Source organism: Asterias amurensis, chromosome 15, assembly GCF_032118995.1.
Source record: "Asterias amurensis chromosome 15, ASM3211899v1".
NCBI lineage: Eukaryota > Metazoa > Echinodermata > Asteroidea > Forcipulatida > Asteriidae > Asterias > Asterias amurensis.
In genome coordinates this window covers 7,686,176-7,705,683 of record NC_092662.1, presented here as the reverse complement: position 1 = coordinate 7,705,683, position 19,508 = coordinate 7,686,176, and the positions used below count along the sequence as shown (strand labels likewise).

General features: G+C 43.0%; 1 protein-coding gene across 3 annotated transcripts in view; it reads right to left on the bottom strand.

Annotated features, from left to right (window-relative positions):
- LOC139947953 (sushi, von Willebrand factor type A, EGF and pentraxin domain-containing protein 1-like) overlaps window positions 1-19,305 on the bottom strand; it is a 79,243-nt gene extending 59,938 nt beyond the window's left edge. For all 3 annotated transcript variants that reach the window (XM_071945839.1, XM_071945841.1, XM_071945840.1), the window contains exons 1-2: window positions 19,228-19,305; window positions 179-343 (exon numbers count right to left, since the gene is read on the bottom strand). In XM_071945839.1, coding sequence (XP_071801940.1) covers window positions 179-343; window positions 19,228-19,291 — 229 coding nt within the window. In that variant the 5' untranslated portion in view covers window positions 19,292-19,305. The remainder of the gene's footprint in view (window positions 1-178; window positions 344-19,227) is intronic.
- Window positions 19,306-19,508: the final 203 nt, after the last annotated feature.

Sequence of the window (19,508 nt, the reverse complement as noted above, 5' to 3'; positions counted from 1 at the left end):
ACGAGATCACGAGAGCAGTGACCTCGCGAGAACTGCTAGTTGCCCACTTCTACTCCCATTAAATGGGACTGTAGTCATGAGAGCAGTAGTCTCGCGGGGCCAGCAGTCTCGCGGGAGTTGCGGTGAAATTCGGAATACAGGTAAGATGTAGATTAATGTAGACGAATTGAGTTCTTACTGTTGATGTCGATGCATCGATAGCCACATACTCCATCACACACACACTGTCTATTTCCATTACAAACGTCTGTATCTAAGCTACAGCGTTCGTTAATGCAGCCAATGCTAGCAGCGGCTGCTGCTGACTCATCAAATATGCAGTCATTCTCAGGTTCTGGATTGGCTGCAAAAACAATGTAAATAAATTAACACAACAGCATCTGAAGAATTTTTAATTTCTGAGCATGCAAACAAGTTAGGTTACATCAATAATGTGTGTAATGCCTCCTGCTGGCATATTAGAGAGAGAGAGGGACTCAGCTTGTATCATGAACTTTGGTAGTTTTAATCACGTTAACACTTGGCTGCCATCTTGGTGGAAAGGTACATGAGTAGGGGTTAGACTCTAGAGGGCGCTAGTCCTGTATGTATGCATGTGTGAATGTGACATCCCCTTTTCTTTAAAGATTAATACAATGGAAATGAAGATTAATCTCAAATCTTTTAAATCAAATGTTCATTAGTCCAGTTTTTCCTTAAAAAGTTCAGTCCTCCGGAAAAACATTGTTCTGTTTATAAGAGTCCAGGTTGATTAAACTTACAAATTAAACTGTTCTTTATTGTATGACTGTGTGTCTGATTGTGTGTTTATTTGTTGTGTTTAGTAACATGATGGTATGTTGTTACAAATCAAGTCTGTTTGGCTTGTTCACTCTCCTGCCTGATCGCGTCACTGTCGGTGTTCCTGAGGGGCGGTTAGAAAGCGGTCTGCTCTGGGGTTGTGAAGGAGCATTGCGAACAGGAGTTGGTTTGGTAGAACTCAGGGGAGCTGGTCGCAGATGAATCCTGTTTCGTCTGAGCTGACTTCCACTTCCCGTTTCTACATTGTAGGATCAAGGAGTAGTTGATTTGCTCATAACTCTACCTTGGCTCCAGGTTTTGTTAATCGGATTTTGGATGTAGATGGGTTGGTCGTTGAGGAGTTCTTGGATAGGGGTACTGGTAGAGCGTCTGTTGTAGTATTGGTCTGGTGGGGGGTGATGCACTGAAGGTAGTGTCGTCTTGTACTTTCTTCTGTTCAGTAGCTCAGCAGGGGATGCAAGGTTTGACTTGAGTGGAGTTGCACGGAGAGTTAGGAGGGCTAAGTTGGGATCGTCCCCTGACTCTCTGCATTTGGTGAGGATTCTCTTCACTGTTTGGATATGTCTTTCAATGAATCCATGACCTCTGGGGTAGTAGGGTGAAGAAGTTTGGATCCGAAATCCGTACTGCTGTGCTAGGGCTCGGAATTGGGAAGACGTGAACTGTGTGCCATTGTCACATATGATAACCTCTGGGATGCCTTGTTCAGCAAAGAGCACACGTGAAACTCTTGTTATGGTGCTTGCGGTGAGGTTTTCAAGTTTGCGGATAAACGGAAATTTGGAGTAATAATCCGCGATGATCAGGTACCAGACCTTGTCGTGGTGGAAGAGGTCAGCTCCAAGGGTGTGCCATGGACGTGGTGGAACTTCCATACTGATCATTGGTTCACGCTGCTGAGAATGCTGGTATTTCTGGCATGCATGGCAATTTGTCACTATATTGTCAATGTCTTTGTATATACCTGGCCAGTAGACACAAGATTTAGCACGCAGCTCGCACTTGTCGATGCCCTGGTGACCGCTGTGGATCTGTTGTAGTATGTTCTGTCACAGAGAATTTGGCATCACGATTCTACTGCCAACCAGGACTGTGCCGTCTTCTATGGCTACGTCATCTCGGACTGACCAGTATGGTCTGATGGAGCATTGTATTTTCTTGATCATGTTGATGCTGTCAGGCCAGCCTTCTGTGACTTGTTGTTTCAGCAGCTGGAGGGTCATGTCTGTGGCTGTCTCTTGCCTTATCAGCTCCAACTTTGTTGGTGTCCGCTCACGACATGGTGTATACGGACTTTCATCTCTGGTATCTCATGCTTTTCCACTGGGGAGAGTCGTAAGAGTGCATCCGCAACGACCATCTCTTTACCAGGCTTGTAGCGTATTTCTATATCGTAAGCCTGTAGACGCAGAAGTATGCGCTGTAGTCGTGGTGGGGCCTGCAGTAAGTTTTTCTTGTGGATATGCTGGAGTGGGCGGTGGTCACTTTCCACGAGAAATCTTCTACCGTACAGGTAAGTATGAAACTTCTCACATCCGTATAGGACTGCTAGTAATTCTCGCTCTATGTTTGCATATGTTTCTCTGCGGGTGTGAGAGCTTTTGATGCAAATGCTATCGGACGACCTTTTTGTACTAGGGTTGCTCCGAGTCCTCTGGTTGATGCGTCAACTTGCAGTATTACAGGCTGCTTTTGGTCGTAGTAAGCGAGTGTGATGTCTGATGCTATCAGAGCTTTGATGGAGTTGAACACTTTTGTGTGTGATGGAGACCAGATGTACTCAACATCTTCACGAAGGAGTGTCCGCAGTGATGCGGAGTGTTCAGCTAATTGAGGAATGAATGGGCCCATGTAGTTGACCAGCCCTAGGAAGGTTCGCAGTTGTTTCCTATCACCTGGGGGCTGTATCATTTCAACCGCCTTTACTTTATCTGGGTTGGGCCTCACTCCATTGGGTGAGTATATCAGTCCGAAGAAACTACATTCAGTCGTTTTGATGATGCATTTTTCGGCATTCAACTTGATCCCTGCACGTCTGGTGTTTTCCATAGCTTCATGAAGGTGTATGTCATGGTCTCTTGCGCTTTTGCCGAATATTTGTATATCGTCAGCGATGCCCACAGTGCCTTCACAGCCACGATAGGCTTCGTCTATCTTTTGTTGAAAGACATCCTGACTCATCCTGAGACCAAAGGGCATTCTCAAGAATCGGTATCGGCCAAAAGGGGTGTTGAATGTGGTGAGGTACGTAGATTGTTCATCTAGTTCGACATTCCAATAGCCGTTTCTGGCATCAAGCTTGCTAAACATTTTAGCACCGGATAGCTTAGGTGTGATTTCTTCCAGAGTAGGCACAGGGTAGTGATCTCTTTTGATGGCTCGGTTCAGGTCATTGGGATCTAGACATAGGCGCAGTCGGCCGTTCGCTTTCTCATGTATCACTAATGAGTTAACCCAGTCTGTTGGCTTGGAAACTTTCATGATAATCGCCTTGGATTCCATCTCATCTAACTCTCCCTTGAGTTTATCTCTGATCTCCAAGGGAACCCTACGTGGTGGGTGTATAACCGGTCTGGCTTCCGGATCGAGAGTGATGTGGTATTTAAAGTTCTCAAAGCAGCCAACAGTGCCATCGAAACAATCGGGATACATTTCGAGGAGGTCAGATTTACTCCCGATATTCGGCCTCTCAAGAAGTGGTGTATTTCTGTGGATGTATTTTGGAGAACGATGTGGTGTTGGTGATTCAGTTCTCGTCACCGATGGGTCAGCGAAGTGGACGCGTTGACCGCTACATGTACATGTGTCTTTCGTGAGCTTTCCTGGTTGATGTTGGACAGGATTATTTGTTTGCTCATTTTCCACCACAGTTGTTGATTCCACTGCACAGTGTAGTGTGATCAAGTTCAGGGCGTGGCATGTCTTGGCCAAGGATTGCTGGGCCCGCTGCATCAGTGACGTAGAAAACGCAGTTTTGCTTTGTGTCATTGTACATGCAGGGAATTTTCACTATGCCCAGTTGCTTGATTTTGGATCCGCCATATAAATGCAGTGAGTGCCATTTTGCTTGCTTCCAGCGTGCTGGGCTCTGGATTTCCGTTACTGTCCAATTTCTCTGGAAAAATGATGCGGAAAAGATGGACTGGCAGAAGGTTGCTCTGAGCACCAGTGTCTACTTTGCACCGGAGCATGATTGGTTTTCTGCCTTTCTGGTTTATGCGAAACTTTGCAAAAACTTCATCTCTCGTGTCGTCGGATGAACCAATACTGCTGACTTCTATGGTGCCAATGGTGAGGTACCAATCAACAATTTCCTCTTCGTCAAAGTAATGCACTTGTCTGCGTGGATATTTGTGGGGAGGTTTGCCTTTTGGGGGTTTCCCAGATCTGCATACCGATTGCCAGTGGTTCTCTTTCCCACAGTTTTGGCAAGTACTACCATAGGCGGGGCAGTTGCTCTTTTGTTTTAGATTGTGCACCCGGCCGCAATTGTAGCATGTAGGCGGTTTGTTTCCGTTTCTTGGCTGTTTGGATCTGGTTGTGCGTGATGCGTTTATGGACTGTTCAGTCTTGCCGGCTGTGTTTGAGTTGCGGCTTGTTTCTGGTAGGGACTTGAGTTGATTTGTAGTTGCTTCATGGCTTCGAGCAACGTCGATGGCATCATTTAGCGTTAGGTTCTCGTCCCTTCCTATCAGCACTTTTTGTACGTCTTTGTGTGACGAACCCCAGATCAACTGGTCAACAAGACGATCTTCCATTTCTTTGTCGTCTCTGTGTTTGTATTTGACAGCTATGGCTTTCATCTTCGTTACAAAATCATCAGCTGCCTCATCGACGTTCTGTCGCATGTCTTGCAATTTGTATCGGTAGATACGATGGTTTGACCTTGGTTCCAAGTGTTTCTGGGGTACAACTATAGAATGCAGGTACATGTACACTTCAAAGTTTCGACTGCGCATCCGCGGAGACGGAGTCGCGGTCACGTTCATACGTACACAGTACACTGGAGTTGAGGTCGCGCTCTGTTGCTTAACTATAAATATTTTGCAATAATTAATATTGCCCTAATACACTTGACCCCAATAGAGGATTATTTAAAAAAGGGAAAGAAAGCCCGAATTCTGTACAATAATTAATATTGCCCTCATACATTTGACCTTATTAGAGGATTTAAAAAAAAAGGGAAAGAAAGCCCGAATTCCGTACAATTATTATTATTGCCCCAATACACTTAACCCCATTAGAGGATTATTTAAAAAAGGGAAAGAAAGCCCGAATTCCGTACAATTATTAATGTTGCTCTCATACACTTGACCCCATTAGAGGATTATTTAAAAAAGGGAAAGAAAGCCCGAATTCCGTACAATTATTATTATAGCCATAATACACTTCAACCCATTAGAGGATTATTTCAAAAGGGGAAAGAAGCCTTCACGATTGCATCATATGCCCGTCTTCCTAAAAACGCCCTCTATCGGCCATTGCCAACACCGCGACTCCGCGCCTCCACCTTCCCCGTCTTCACTTCTACTTCTTCTACTTCGATACTTGGCATAGTCCTTCAGTCAGGATATAAACGCCACGATTGCATCATATGCTCGTTTTGCTAAAGACGCCCTCTATCGGCCATTGTCCACACTGTGTCTCCGCGCCTCCACCTTCCCCGTCTTCACGATTGCATCAAATGCCCGTCTTCCTAAAAACGCCCTCTATCGGCCATCGTAACACCGCGACTCCGCGCCTCAACCTTCCCCATCTTCACGATTGCATCATATGCTGGTCTTCCTAAAGACGCCCTCTATCGGCCATTGTCAACACCGCGACTCCGCGCCTCCACGCCTCCAGCTTCCCTGTCTTCACGATTGCATCAAATGCATGTCTTCCTAAAACGCCCTCTATCGGCTGCTTCACCTACCTCACCACTCACGTCACACTTTGACTCCCTACGACCCTGCGGAGCTAATACTACACGTGAGAATAGCGTCATGATTAAAGGTTTATTTATTCATTTTTTTAAGCTTCATAATTATATTCTGTATTTACATTGAGTTTTTAATTGTAATACATTTCTTTAATAAAATTATTTCTGAACGTTGATTAGTTCTTTTTTGTATTTATATTTATAATGACGATTTAATTCCTTCTCTGTGAGCACAGGCTTTCTCGATCTGCCGGCTCCAAGTCTTTTTCTCTGGCTGGGCTGGAGGAATGGAACAAGTTACCAAAACTCGTCAGGGAATCATCTTCTAATGCCATTTTCAAGAAAAACCTCAAAACCTACTTTTTCAGTCAGCCTCGACATTAATATTTTGTTGTTTTGTTTTTCTTGTTTCTTTGCTTGGTTCTTGTTTAGTTCAGGCGCTTATAAATACCTATATTATTATTATCAACTCTCAAATGTTTTACTTTTTTCTAAGTCTCGTATTTCAAAAGTGTACATTTTCTAGGTTTTATTTTTAACATTGAAAGAGCAATAAATAATAAATATAAACTATAACTTGTGTTTAAAGTAAAGTTATTTCTAGAAAAATTTACCGACAGTGATTGAATAAGTTAAAATAAAAAATGGCAAATTGCAAACTGCATGGTCACTTAAAAACATGTAAATAAAAATAATTAAAAATTTGTCTCATACAAAAACACAAAAGTTTCATTTATGGTAATGATTAATCAAGATTGCACAACTTTAGTAAACATCAAAGTGAAAAACACTTTTTAAATAAACATTTTATAAATCTTTAAAAATTAACAAAAAATGTGATTTTCAAATCAAATAGAAGTCAGCAATTACAACAATGTTACACTTTTACCAAGTTAATAAAATGTTGCCACCATGTGTGCTCAGAATGTTGAATGGGACATCTAATTAGTACATAACTTCCTGCTGATTGGCGTACCCAATAGTTTTTGTTGAAAAGTGGATTTATACCAAGTTTAGTTCTGCCCTAATTAATAAAGATTGCACAAACCAAAATTAATTATTTTATATCACTTATGTTTAATTTGAAGCCATACTTAACAAAGATTGCACAATTAAAATAATTACTAATTAATAAATATTTATTTCCGAAATAATTACTGTACCTTCCTTTTTACTTGTTTACAATCTACTGTTTTAAATCAATTATGTCAATGGGACGGGCCGGGATGGCTAAGTTAGAGAACCGCCTGCACATCTCCCCCCCCCCCCCCCCCCCCCTCTCAACCTCCAAAATATTTTGGGTCCACCACAACGAACTTGTCTGGCGTAAATGAAAAATTCCGGCATCGGGCCGATCTCAAGTTTCAAACCACGGTCCCTTGGACATAGACAGGCCTACTCTTGCCAAAGTTGTCACTATATTTACTTAGGTTCCCTGCTTTAATATGAAATTCTCGTCTACATACAAAATTTGTTATCCAAACTACTTCAGCCAAGGCAAGGAGCAAAGTTACTAAAATAGTTATTACTATTACAAGGCTCTTCCAAGTTTCCCGCCAGCTGTTTATGTTTGGCGCAATTCATGAATGGTCAGGCACGTCAATACATTTAAAAACTTAACATCAATAAAGTTTTTATTTTATTAAATTTTAACAATAAAAAATATTAAGTTTAATTTAAAACTGTAATATTATTTTTTTATTGACTATAATTAATGTTATTTTTAAAATAAGAGTGGTTTTTAAACTTTATAAATTAACACCGCTGGACGAGGATACAATCTGACACAGTAAAATGGCGTCGCAGTTTTCCTGAACGGCAAGTGTGGAGTGAAAACGCACAGATAACTTTTTGGTTTGCACAGACAGAAAGTTGGGTAAGGAACTGTACAATACTATTATATGATTTTAACTATTCCAACAAAGCCTTTTTCGATTCCCTTTTTGTGTTTGCATGCAAGAGTTGCCGAATAGTGCAACTTTGAAGTAGTGCAATTCGTCAACGTTTCTCAATTCTGCTACTCAACGTTGCACAATAAGGCAACGTTGCCTTATCTGCACTTTTGCGCGGACTGAGCTATTGTATTTATCTAAACCTTGTTCTCCTACCAATTTGAGGAGATAGCTTGCTCTCTCTTCATCATTTGCTGATTTTAGTACGCTGGAAAACATTAGTTCACATTTTTGTTTGAACCTGGAGAACGTTGGGAAAAGTTTCCGTATGGCGCCACCACTTTTTCATTCGAAATAAAATAATATAGTATCTAATTTACCTGATTGACATATCCCTTTTTGTAAAAATGAGTGAAAAAGTGGTGGCGCCATACGGAAAGTTATCCGAACGTTGCCACAATATCTGGCGCTTCCTAGCCTTGATCAAGGCTGTTGACGTACTGTTCCCCGGCCCGGTTCGCGGCACACGCATGCAGTACATTCACAAATGTACATTACCATACATTGTACAGCGAGAACAGTATAGCGTAGTCGTGAGAACGGTCGTGTCTTTGTATTTTCAACCTCATACACGTGGCTCAAACAACAGCCTTGATGGGTTTGTAATGCTTTATCGGAATTCCGATAAACGGGTATTCATGATGTGGGCGTGTCATTCTAAACACACAGGCGCGATTGAGAATGACGTATTACTGCTAGCAATCATGCCACATCCATGTGTGTGTGTACGCTGAACGCTAGCTGTATATGTACATGTACTGTACTACGTGCTTTTTATAGCAGTGTCGGGAGCGTGGTGTATATAGCTATGATTGTAAGGGGTTTGAATGCGCTGCCGGACGGGTGAGCCGGACATGACTCGCCCGGTCGGTAATGGTGTGGAACAACTTCGAACAACTTCCGTTGTCTTGCGTTTCATTATAACACGAGGACTATAATTACAACGTAGATGGTAGATTTGTCCCTGAATTGGAAGCTGCTGTACTATATAAGTGTAACGTTGTAGTGTAGTACTAGTAGTATGGCAAGAGTTAGTTTATGAAATTGAACTTTATTTAGTTGTTGTTCAGCCACACGCCATCTTCTACCGTCTGTCGACAACACATATTTTCGATCCCCAACTTTGATTTACCGCGAGAAACGTAATGAATAATATATTTCTACCTTAAGACAAAATAAACAGCTGGGTTTCTTATCTCATCTGGTCTGTGTTTTTGCTTCAAGGGGATGGGGTGTGTTGTACTGTCATATGCCCAACACCTAAGAAATCTTACCAAGTAGCCATCTTGCCGGAAACCCATGACACCTGGATACTTTTTTAACCTTTCTCAAACACATTTCACATGGTCTAATTTCCTTCCTTCTATTTCTAAACCCATGATTGATGCATTAAACGCGGCTGTTATGTTTTGTTGAAAGTTTCTGTAGTTGTGTTGCAAATTATACACCATTGATTTCCAGCGACTTACAGTTTGGTTTTACTAGTAGGGATTTCTCCCTCGCCCGCCGCCATTATTGCAACTACAGCCACTGCTTGTTTACAATACGTCGACGAGCACATGTGTGCGAGTGCTTGCAGAACAACGTTGTGATTGACAGCGAGAGTTTATAGGTCAACCAACAACCAATGAGAACGGGTTGTTAGTAAATATTAGCATAATGAGCTCCGCCCTAAATTTTGGCAGATACAAAACCATCAAGGCGCTACTTGGGAAGACCCATGTACCGTAAGTGTACCGTAACTGATGGTACATGTACATAGTACGTATGTGTACATACGCTGTACACGTATATGCACTGGGTTATGTATGGGGGTGCGCTGGCGGAATTCAGTGATGGGGACTGGGATTTTGCAGATCGCGGCTGGCTGTAGCGCCTTGATCAAGGCTACTTGGGAAGACCCATGTACCGTAAGTGTACCGTAACTGATGGTACATGTACATAGTACGTATGTGTACATACGCTGTACACGTATATGCACTGGGTTATGTATGGGGGTGCGCTGGCGGAATTCAGTGATGGGGACTGGGATTTTGCAGATCGCGGCTGGCTGTAGCGCCTTGATCAAGGCTAGGCGCTTCCCAGTCCATCTGGGGGGCTGAGACTGCAGAGCTGAACGCCATCGTAATGTATTGTATTACACAGTAGCCTATAGTATAATTAAAGTTCTCAGTTCGGTTTTCAACGTTTTGTTTACGTGAGCAAAAACGGCAAGAAAATCACTCTTTTATTAAAATGATTTCTTTGATTTGCTACTCACATAACTCTTTAGTTTACCGCTGCCACCATGTAATGCCTCCTGCTGGCATTTAGAGAGAGAGAGGGACTCAGCTTGTATCATGAACTTTGGTAGTTTTAATCACGTTAACACTTGGCTGCCATCTTGGTGGAAAGGTACATATGAGTAGGGGTTAGACTCTAGAGGGCGCTAGTCCTGTATGTGTGCATAGACCTTATCGCAAATACCAATGCGCAAGCGCAGATGGTTGAATGAGGTGCATTGTGGGATAGATATGAATCAAATTTTGCTACCAGCTAGACCACAATGCACCTAATTCAAAGCTTTACGCGCGCGCCCCAGTATTTGCGAAAAGGTCTATGTGTGAATAGACCTTATCGCAAATACCAATGCGCAAGCGCAGACTGTTGAATGAGGTGCATTGTGGGATAGATATTAATCAAATTTTGCTACCAGCTAGACCACAATGCACCTAATTCCAAGCTTTACGCGCGCGCCCCAGTATTTGCGAAAAGGTCGACCTTTTCGCAAATACTGGGGCGCGCGCGTAAAGCTTGGAATTAGGTGCATTGTGGTCTTGCTGATTACAAATTTGATTCATATATATCCCACAATGCACCTCATTTAACAGTCTGCGCTTGCGCATTGGTATTTGCGATAAGGTCTATGTGACAATGTGTGTAGGTTAACTTTCTAATTCTTTGCAATCCTTCACACTCCAGTAATTTGTACAAGTTTCATACTAAAACAAAAGATGGATACAGTTTTGAGAGCACACTGAGTGACATTTCAAAGTTATGGCCCACTGATTTAGGTTTGTCAAGATGTAACAATTAGTGTGAGTGTTTTGGACAGTTTTTTGTAAACGGCAATACATAGGCTACATGAATGATAGGCCTACTGACAGGTGTCAAGCTTCTATCTTCCAGTACGCACTAATCCACCAATCAGATGCTCAAACTGGAGGGCAGCATAACGTGCGTGCATGTTGTTCGTTGTTAAATAACGTTCAGAATTTTTTTAATTTTACGAGTTGCACGTGAGACTGGAAGATAAATTAGTTATAACACGTGTGCTCGTGGAATACGAAAAAATAAAGTTCGTCTGTGTCCAACGAAAGGCCTCGTTGGATGGGGCGCAGAAGCGCTTCATTTTTCCGTAGCCCATACGCGCTTAGTAGCTGTGATAACTTACAATCTTAAAGTACTCGCTAATCCTCCAATCAGATTCGCACAATGGAGTGGTGATAAAAACATTATAAAGATACGTAATCACATGCGCGCTCGTGGAAATTCATAAATATACATGTAGCGCGTCTGCGTCCAATATCCAACTCGGCCTTCGGCCTCATTGAATTAGGGAATAACAGTGCGAGTACCCGGTCTTCTCTGCGTGGTAATGACCGGGTTGGTGGCTGGCGCTGTTAACGGACCGAGCCAGAGGCGAGGTCCGTTAACAGCGCCAGCCACCAACCAAGGTACTGTAACGTACTGCCAGGGTCCTTGTTTGCTCTGTAGCCAAACGCAGACAGAAAACAAACGAACTCAAATTCCGTTCAATATGAAACACACTGATTTATTTAATACTTCGAGAAGGACAACTTATTCCATGCTCACTCACTGAACTCATCAACATTTGGTCTGTCTACACATCTTAATCATACACAATACATTGTATAGAAAAGGCGCCAAAACAACGCATCCGGTCCGCGCATGCATATATATCTCTTATAATTATGTGTTACAAAGTTATACAAAGTTATACATCATCGATAGTTTGTCCAATCACAGAATAGTTCACCAAAAGTTCAAGCCAGCTGCCGTGGGAGCGTTGTCCTCCAAGATCCGGCGGGGCCACTCCAACGCATCGGCGGGGCGCACAGTTTCAGTTCGTTACAGTACCTTTTTTAGCGAATTAAACGGCTTAAATTGTCAAAATTTTGTGACTTTTCTCTCGGCGCCAGACATGTTCAGGGGCCATATTTGAGCTTTTGATGATTCCCATCTCTTTCGTGCGTTAATCACAATCATAACTTAGCCCTATATAGGACTCTTTCTCTGTACACAGGAACAGAGTCCTAACTATTGAGGCCCGTTTCTGGGGCGGAAAAATTTCACAGCTTCATAACTTAAATCTTACCTGCAACAGGCCACTAATTTCAACAGATTCACATTCCATGGCGGCATACATTTTTCTGCGGTGGGTTTTGGTCCTCATAATTATTTTCCTCACAAATCCGTCATTTTCGTGAAATAATGCAGCTTCCAACGTTAAAAAAATCCCGTTTTGATCGTTTTCTCACAGTGTTGTCTGTTGTCGTGCGTACGCGTACGCGTATACATTCGCGTGCAAGACGCATGATGCAAGCTTAGACACATGAATTTTTGGTCACCGTATCTTGACTGCACAGCGTTACCAACACAATTCAAAATTTGCGCGTTGTGTGCAGGGGCGTCAATCCGTCTTGAAAGGTGGGGGGGGACATAACATTTACGGCGTGGGAATTTTGTAGTCCGTAGATGCTCTCTGGTGCAATCAATGGAGTCTGAGGGGTGATGTTCCCCCCTCTCAGATTTAGTGCCTATTTCAAGCTATGATGCACCTATTTTTGCTATCATGGTTATTGTACCTAAAAAACAACTCAATTATAGCTTAGTAATATCCATTTTGTTTCTGCATTATAATGCTCAGACGGCAGTTCATCCCTGGTGGGTATTAAAGATGGAGCCTGCTATAAAGCGGAACGCGAAGCCTTTTACGGCCTTGGGTCCGGGCCTAAGGGCTCGGGAAAATTTTGCAATCTCAGGCCAATGAGAGGCATACAGAATGGCACAGAACATTTGTAAAATGTGAGCAGCAGTAGAACCTTTTGAGTTAACAGCATCTTCAAGTTCGTATCTATGAACCAAGTTTTAGGGGGGGGGGCAATCTGTCGAAGAGTGAGCACACGAGGGTGAAACCTTTACGGCATGGGTCCGGGCCCGCTTAAGGGCCCGTGAAAATTTTGCATTCTAGATGTTCTGTGGTGCAATCTTAGGCCAATAAGAGGCTTACAGAATGGAACAGAACATCTGTAAAATGTGAGCAGCAGTAGAATCTTTTTGGTTAACAGCATGTTCAGGTGTTGATCTATGACACGAATTTTAGGGGATAAATCTGCCAAAGAGTGAGCACGCAAATGCGAAACCTTTACGGCATGGGTCCGGGCCCGCTCAAGGGCCCGGGAAATTTTGAATTTTTAGATGCTCTGTGGTGCAATCTTTAGGCCATTTAGCGGCCAAATGGCAAACGAAACAGAACAATGGGAATATTGTGTTCCAGTGCTCCACAGTTCCACAGTGCAAAACATGAGTTTCATGATAAAGGTGGTCAAAAGACACTGGGAACAGTTGATACTGTGTCCCCCACCCTTCGAAAATGGGATGGGGGTTCACGTTCCTTCCACTCTTTCAGGGGGGGGGGGGAGGTGCAAATCTGTCAACGATGGACCATGCGTGTGGGAAGCCTTTACGTCGTGAGGTGCGGGCCCGATTAAGGGCCCGGGGAAATTTTGCATTTTAGATGCTCTGTGATGCAATCTAGGGCCAATTTTGAGGGGGGACAATTTTGATATAGTGTCCTTCACCCTTCGAAAAATTGTGTCCCATATAGGGACACCGGGTTTCGTCTTACACAGGGCAAAACTTGGGCTTCATGATAAAGGTGGTCAAAAAGGTGGGGGGGGGGGGACATTTGATATTGTGTCCCCCATCCTCCAAAAGGTGGGGGGGGGGACATGTCCCCCTGTCCCACCCCTGATTGACGCCCATGGTTGTGTGTCTTGCGTACACACGGCAGACTGTGAGAGTACGAACAAAAATGGGAATTCATTAACGTTTGGAGCTGCATTATTTCATGAAAATGACGGATTTGTGAAGAATATATGATGATCAAAACCCACCGCAGAAAAACATATGCTGCCATGGAATGTGAATCTGTTGAAATTGGTGCTTTCTTGCAGGTAAGATTTGAGTTATGAAGCTGTCAAAATTTTCCGCCCCAGAAATTTACCCTGATGTCCAGGACGTCACTGTAGTACAAAACGAAAGTGTAAGGCCGCCAGGGCTAAATCATAACTGATCTTTGAGACCAGTGACTCTTTTAAATAATGATCTGTTCAGCGCCTTCACTGGGGTCAAAGGAGGCAAATGATTGGACGATAGCTGTTCCTTGTGCATTAAAACGCGCGCATGAGCTCGGCGTTAGTTCATACGCGCGCACATGTTACACGCGCGCACTTAAAATTGATACATTTTCAGCGCGCGTACGCGTAAGTGCGCGAAGTTGCAATGAAACTAACAGGGATATAAGCGTGCGATACAGTGCAACGTGCAAGGTATACACAATGTATGCTGAATTAGTGGCCACTTACTCGCTATTGTCCAATGTGCGATGTCACTGAGCTAACTGGTCCAAAACGCGAGTTTTCCACGCGAATTCATGTGACCCTTGGAAGTAATTGCTAGGCCTACATGTAGGCTACATGTCAACTCCAGATTGATCATAGACATCGTGTCACTACAAAACACTGTTAGTGTCAGTGCGGACGAACAATTCGGACCTCAGTGAAATATGCATTCAAAACAAAGAGAAATTAAACTACAAAGGGTTATAGGCCTACAGCTTACACAGTGGTACAGTAATTGTTTGGCTCTTTTAATTTAAAAAAGGAGTTCATAGTGTTTCAATCCCCTTCGTCAGCAATTTCAATAAAATAAGCGTAGGCTACCCCCCCCCCCCCCCACCCCCCAGCCCTGGCGGCCTTACACTTTCGTATTATACTACAGTGACGTCCTGGACATCAGGGTACATTTCTAGGGCGGAAAATTTTCACAGCTTCATAACTCAAATCTTACCTGCAAGAAACCACTAGTTTCAACAGATTCACGTTCTATCGCGGCGTACATTTTTCATCGGTGGGTTTTGGTCCTCATATATACCTCACAAATCTGTCATTTTCGTGAAATAATGCAGCTCCAACGTTACAAAAATTCCCGTTTCGATCGTTTTCTCATAGTGTTGTCTGTTGTCGTGCGTACGCGTATACATTCGCGTGCAAGACGCATGATGCAAGCTTAGACGCATGAGTTCTCGGTCACCGTATCTTGACTGCACAGCTTTAACACGCAACACAATTCAAAACTTGCGCGTCTTGCGTGCGTCTTGCGTACACACGGCAGACTGTGAGAGGAGTACGAACAAAAATGGGAATTCCTTAACGTTGGGAGCTGCATTATTTCATGAAATTGACGGATTTGTGAAGAATAACTTACGATCAAAACCCACCGCAGAAAAACATATGCTGCCATGGAATGTGAATCTGTTGAAATTGGTGCTTTCTTGCAGATAGAATTTAAGTTATGAAGCTGTGAAATTTTTCCGCCCCAGAAACGGGCCTCAATACTTAGGACTCTGTTCCTGTGTACCGAGAAAGAGTCCTATATTATAGGGCTTCCCCCCCAAAAAAAAAAAAAAAAAAAAAAAAACCTTTACAAAAACCCTTACCTTTTCCCTGGTAAACACTAGGGAAAAGGCAGGGTATTGAAACACCATGTGGACTTACACACGTCCACACAAGGTTTCACAAGTGTTGAAGAATCTATACTATTAAAAGCGTAACCTGCGCCATCTTGGATTGAAAATTAGCAGGTCCAGTGGTATGGCATCCTTGTGGAATCCAACACGGTTGTTTGTGTGGAATTCAATACGTTTGTGTGGTTTCAGACGTCGGGTTGCAAGTCTGCAAAACCCGGATCCAAACTCGCACTTACAAGTCATGTGATTGGAGGAAGTTTGGGCGGCGACCGTGCGTCAACCACTGGTCGATGTTGTTACCAGACTTCCTAGAAATCTTTCTGACAGGCGACTCATTGGACAGTGTTTCGCAGATGGTGCTCCGGATTGGTTCATTCATTGCCCCTTGCCCGCCCACCCGCCATTCGATCCGCCCTTTTTGGTCAGGTTACTTTCGTGTTGTACTAAGCATGGTTCTCCGGATTGGTTCATTCATTGCCGCGCAGGGTCGAAAGGGTCGAAGAGGCTGGGTGCTAGGACAAAACCAATCTCACGACTTTGACCGAATTTGCATTGAATGGATGAAGTACCGTAGATTGATGTTTCGCAGGTGACCATGTGTCAACCACTGGTCGACGTTGTTATCAGACTTCCTAGAAATCCTTCTGCGGGTAACTCATTTGTTGAAAAGATTAAATGGAGAATATTTATGAAAAAGCATTCACTTCCAAACGGCATGAGAATTATCATGATGAACAAGGATGGGATCAAACGGAAGCTTAATAATTTTGAAACATTGGGTAGGGCCGGCTATAGGTTGGAAGGTGTCTAAGGGAACTTTACAATTAATAACATTTACAATTAATAACACAAAGAGCCATTCTGGTCAGTGTATTGTGAGTGGTGTGTTGTCTGGTTTGAGACAGGCCACCTGTTGCTTGGTGAAGAAGGTCGCCGTGGGACCACTTTAGGTTGACAGTGGGTGGCGACCTTGGACCTTTTGCCAGTAAACTCAAATGGGTACATGAATACCGTTTTAGAATACGGTCTGTTCATGGAGGTATAATGTTGCAGTTTCAGAGTTTAACCATGGAGGTAGAATTGTGAAACCATTCCTTACTCTATGGTGAAACTTATACACACACGTCAAAGGCTGTTTTGAAGCTGTAAAAAAAGAACTTTGCTTTGCATTTGGTCAAAGTTGTTAAGCAAAACGACATTAAGTTTCCTTTTGAATAAGTCCATTCACAAAATTGGTTAGAGCAGTGTGTCGGTCAGGTCTCAGAATATACATTTTGCCAAATCCATTTTGAAGCCTAATTTAGCCATCGGCCCGTCGGGTTGGTTACTGATGGAGATAATATTAACAAAAGAGACCTCGTGCGGCTGAATGGGGTACATTTTTAGGAGTTTGTCTATTGACCCAAACTGGACGTAACAAACCCTAAACATGACTTGACATGCTTTCTGAAAGTGAAATAAGTTAGAGAAAATTAAGGAGTGGGGACGAGTTTATCGTTTTTATTTAGTTTGTACGATATAGGGTTCCAGAGATATGGGATGTATGGAGATTTGTTCCTAGAGCAGCGTGAACATGAACACGGTCAGAAATTGTGTCGTTTGTCGTTCAAATTTCGCGAGATGCAATAAGCCCAAAGTGACAATAAAACAAAACCAGACCTGCCAAGTCTCACGCATTAGGCGTGAGACTCACGCATTTGGGCTCTGTCTCACGCTCACACGCACATCAACCATTATTGGGGCGAGATCGGGAAAAAAAAATTAACGAAATTTTTGTACCAAATTTGTACAAACAGAGCGCAAATTTGCAGATTGCGCACGCTTTTGCTCATCCAGTAGGTTTAGCTCAAATTCGGCAGAGCGCAAAACGCTTATTGCGCACAAGTTTGTTCCGACTCTTTTAGCAAATTCGTTGAAATGCGCTCCACTAGCGAAGACACAACAGGCAGAAGAAGTGAGCGATTGATTTTGGACATCATTTTTAGTCTATTTTGTTCAAGTTTGGAAGGATATAATCTGACACAATCGAACCTCCACATTAACCATCAACATCTCCTGTGTACCTCAAGTGAGTTTTAATTATTCTGAGGAGGCTTTTGATGCATTTTGAAACACTTTTTGTCCACAATTAAATTTCACATTGTTTTATTTATTTATAAAAAAAAAAAAAAAAAAAGTTGGGCGGCGATTTAAAAAGGCCTTCTTAAACTGGGAAATTTTTTTTCCGGGGGGATGGGGGTTGAGCTTTGAAAAATCTCACACATAGCTAGCCTCTGGACTTGGCATCTCTGCCTGCAAAACACTTTTTTGACGTTCACGTTAAGTGCTCCCGTTATACATGCAGCGTATTGACCAGAAAGTTTACAAGACCAATTCAGATGAGAATAAACTAAAAAGAGGCCTACGCTCTTACCGCCCCCGCCCCCCCCCCCCAAAAAAAAAAACAGTAGATAAATTAGATTTGTGGCACACAGCATGTTCCAAAAGCTCGCTTTACTTATAGTGCTGTAGCAACGCTATGTATCGTGGGACGTAAAAATGTCATTTTTGACGATGTTTTTTAAAAAGGAAATGCAAGCATTATGAATGTATATTGAGTGTGTGGAGAAAGTTTTGGTAGTGTAGTACAAAAGAAACTTTAGTTATTGCTGGCTAACGGTCAGTTTCACCTGTCAACGCTGATTTGAAAAACGTGTAACGTTAGGGAGGCCCAACATATTAGACCCCTATAAGGATCACGGGGGAGCCTTAAAGTTTCTAGATGCATAAGGTACGTTGTCTAACCAAAAACGAGGTGGGTACAGCCACTGCAAGTAGTGGTGGACGTGCGAAATAGCTTCATTTTGGGTTAGAATTTTGACACCATGCATAAATATTGAGAGAGGCGTATAACACCCTCACCCACATTTCGAAATATTTGTGTAAAGGATTTTTATATCCTAGCGGGGTGCCGCGCGAAGCGCGGCATCCCGCTAGTATTAATTAATTGTGCATAGAACAAAGGAATGTCTACAGAGTGAGCGCAATACACAGAGCTGTGTGTACAGACCCAGTATAAATGTTTTAGTTCAGTTCTCAGAGCTTTTCTCCGGGGACGTTGGTTACGACCTCGGCGTTATGTAGAATCATGGAGGTACGTGAGGATCACCTCGCCATTGTGCATTGGAAGTCATGGCAACAGTCTTACACAGCCAGCTGTTGCCGATTCGACTAAAATACTTATTTTCTTTCGTGCAGTTTTAAAAATTTCGGAGCTGTGCCATTCAGACACTAGGTACAATAAGCCTACATGACGCGTGGCTGCGGCCGATTTCACGAAACGCTAGATTAGTCCTACTTCGAGCTAGGATGAGTTACCCGTCCTAACTTAGGATGGTTCAATGCGTCCTACGTTTCAGATAGGGAACTTAACTCGTTTTAAGCCCTAAGATTAATCCTAAGATGAGTTTGGTGACATCGACGGGCTGGTCACTTATTTTAAACAAAACTCAAACTTTTGTATCCCAGAAATTTCCACGCGAGATACAGGGTGCAAGGGCCGTGTTCACACTAGAAAACCTTAGCCGAGGTTTTTAAGCAAGCACGGATGATCGAGCGAACAGAAAAACAAATCTGGCAAAATACAAACAGTTTGACCATGGTTTGACATACAAGGCAGTGTCAGGAAAACATGATCGCCTAGTTTTCATATGGTGTCTTAATCAAAACTACAAGGATAAGAACTCCCCATACAAACTCACCTTCAAAAGCAACCAGGTTGGCAGTAATAATTAATAACAGGTACATTAACCGCGCCGTTGCCATTGCAGAACTGTCCCTTCAGCACACCGAATGGTATATTATGCAACCTCGTGGCTGCGGTTCGTTTTTACAACAAAAAAACCACCAGTCCCGGAACTTCGTAGGATTCGGGTGTTCATAGGCCACGGTTGTTTAGACCAGCATAGAGAAAGAGACTGACTACTGTTTCAGCAACAACTACCGTGGACCAATAAAGATCCATGCCGTTATCTAGTCTTTT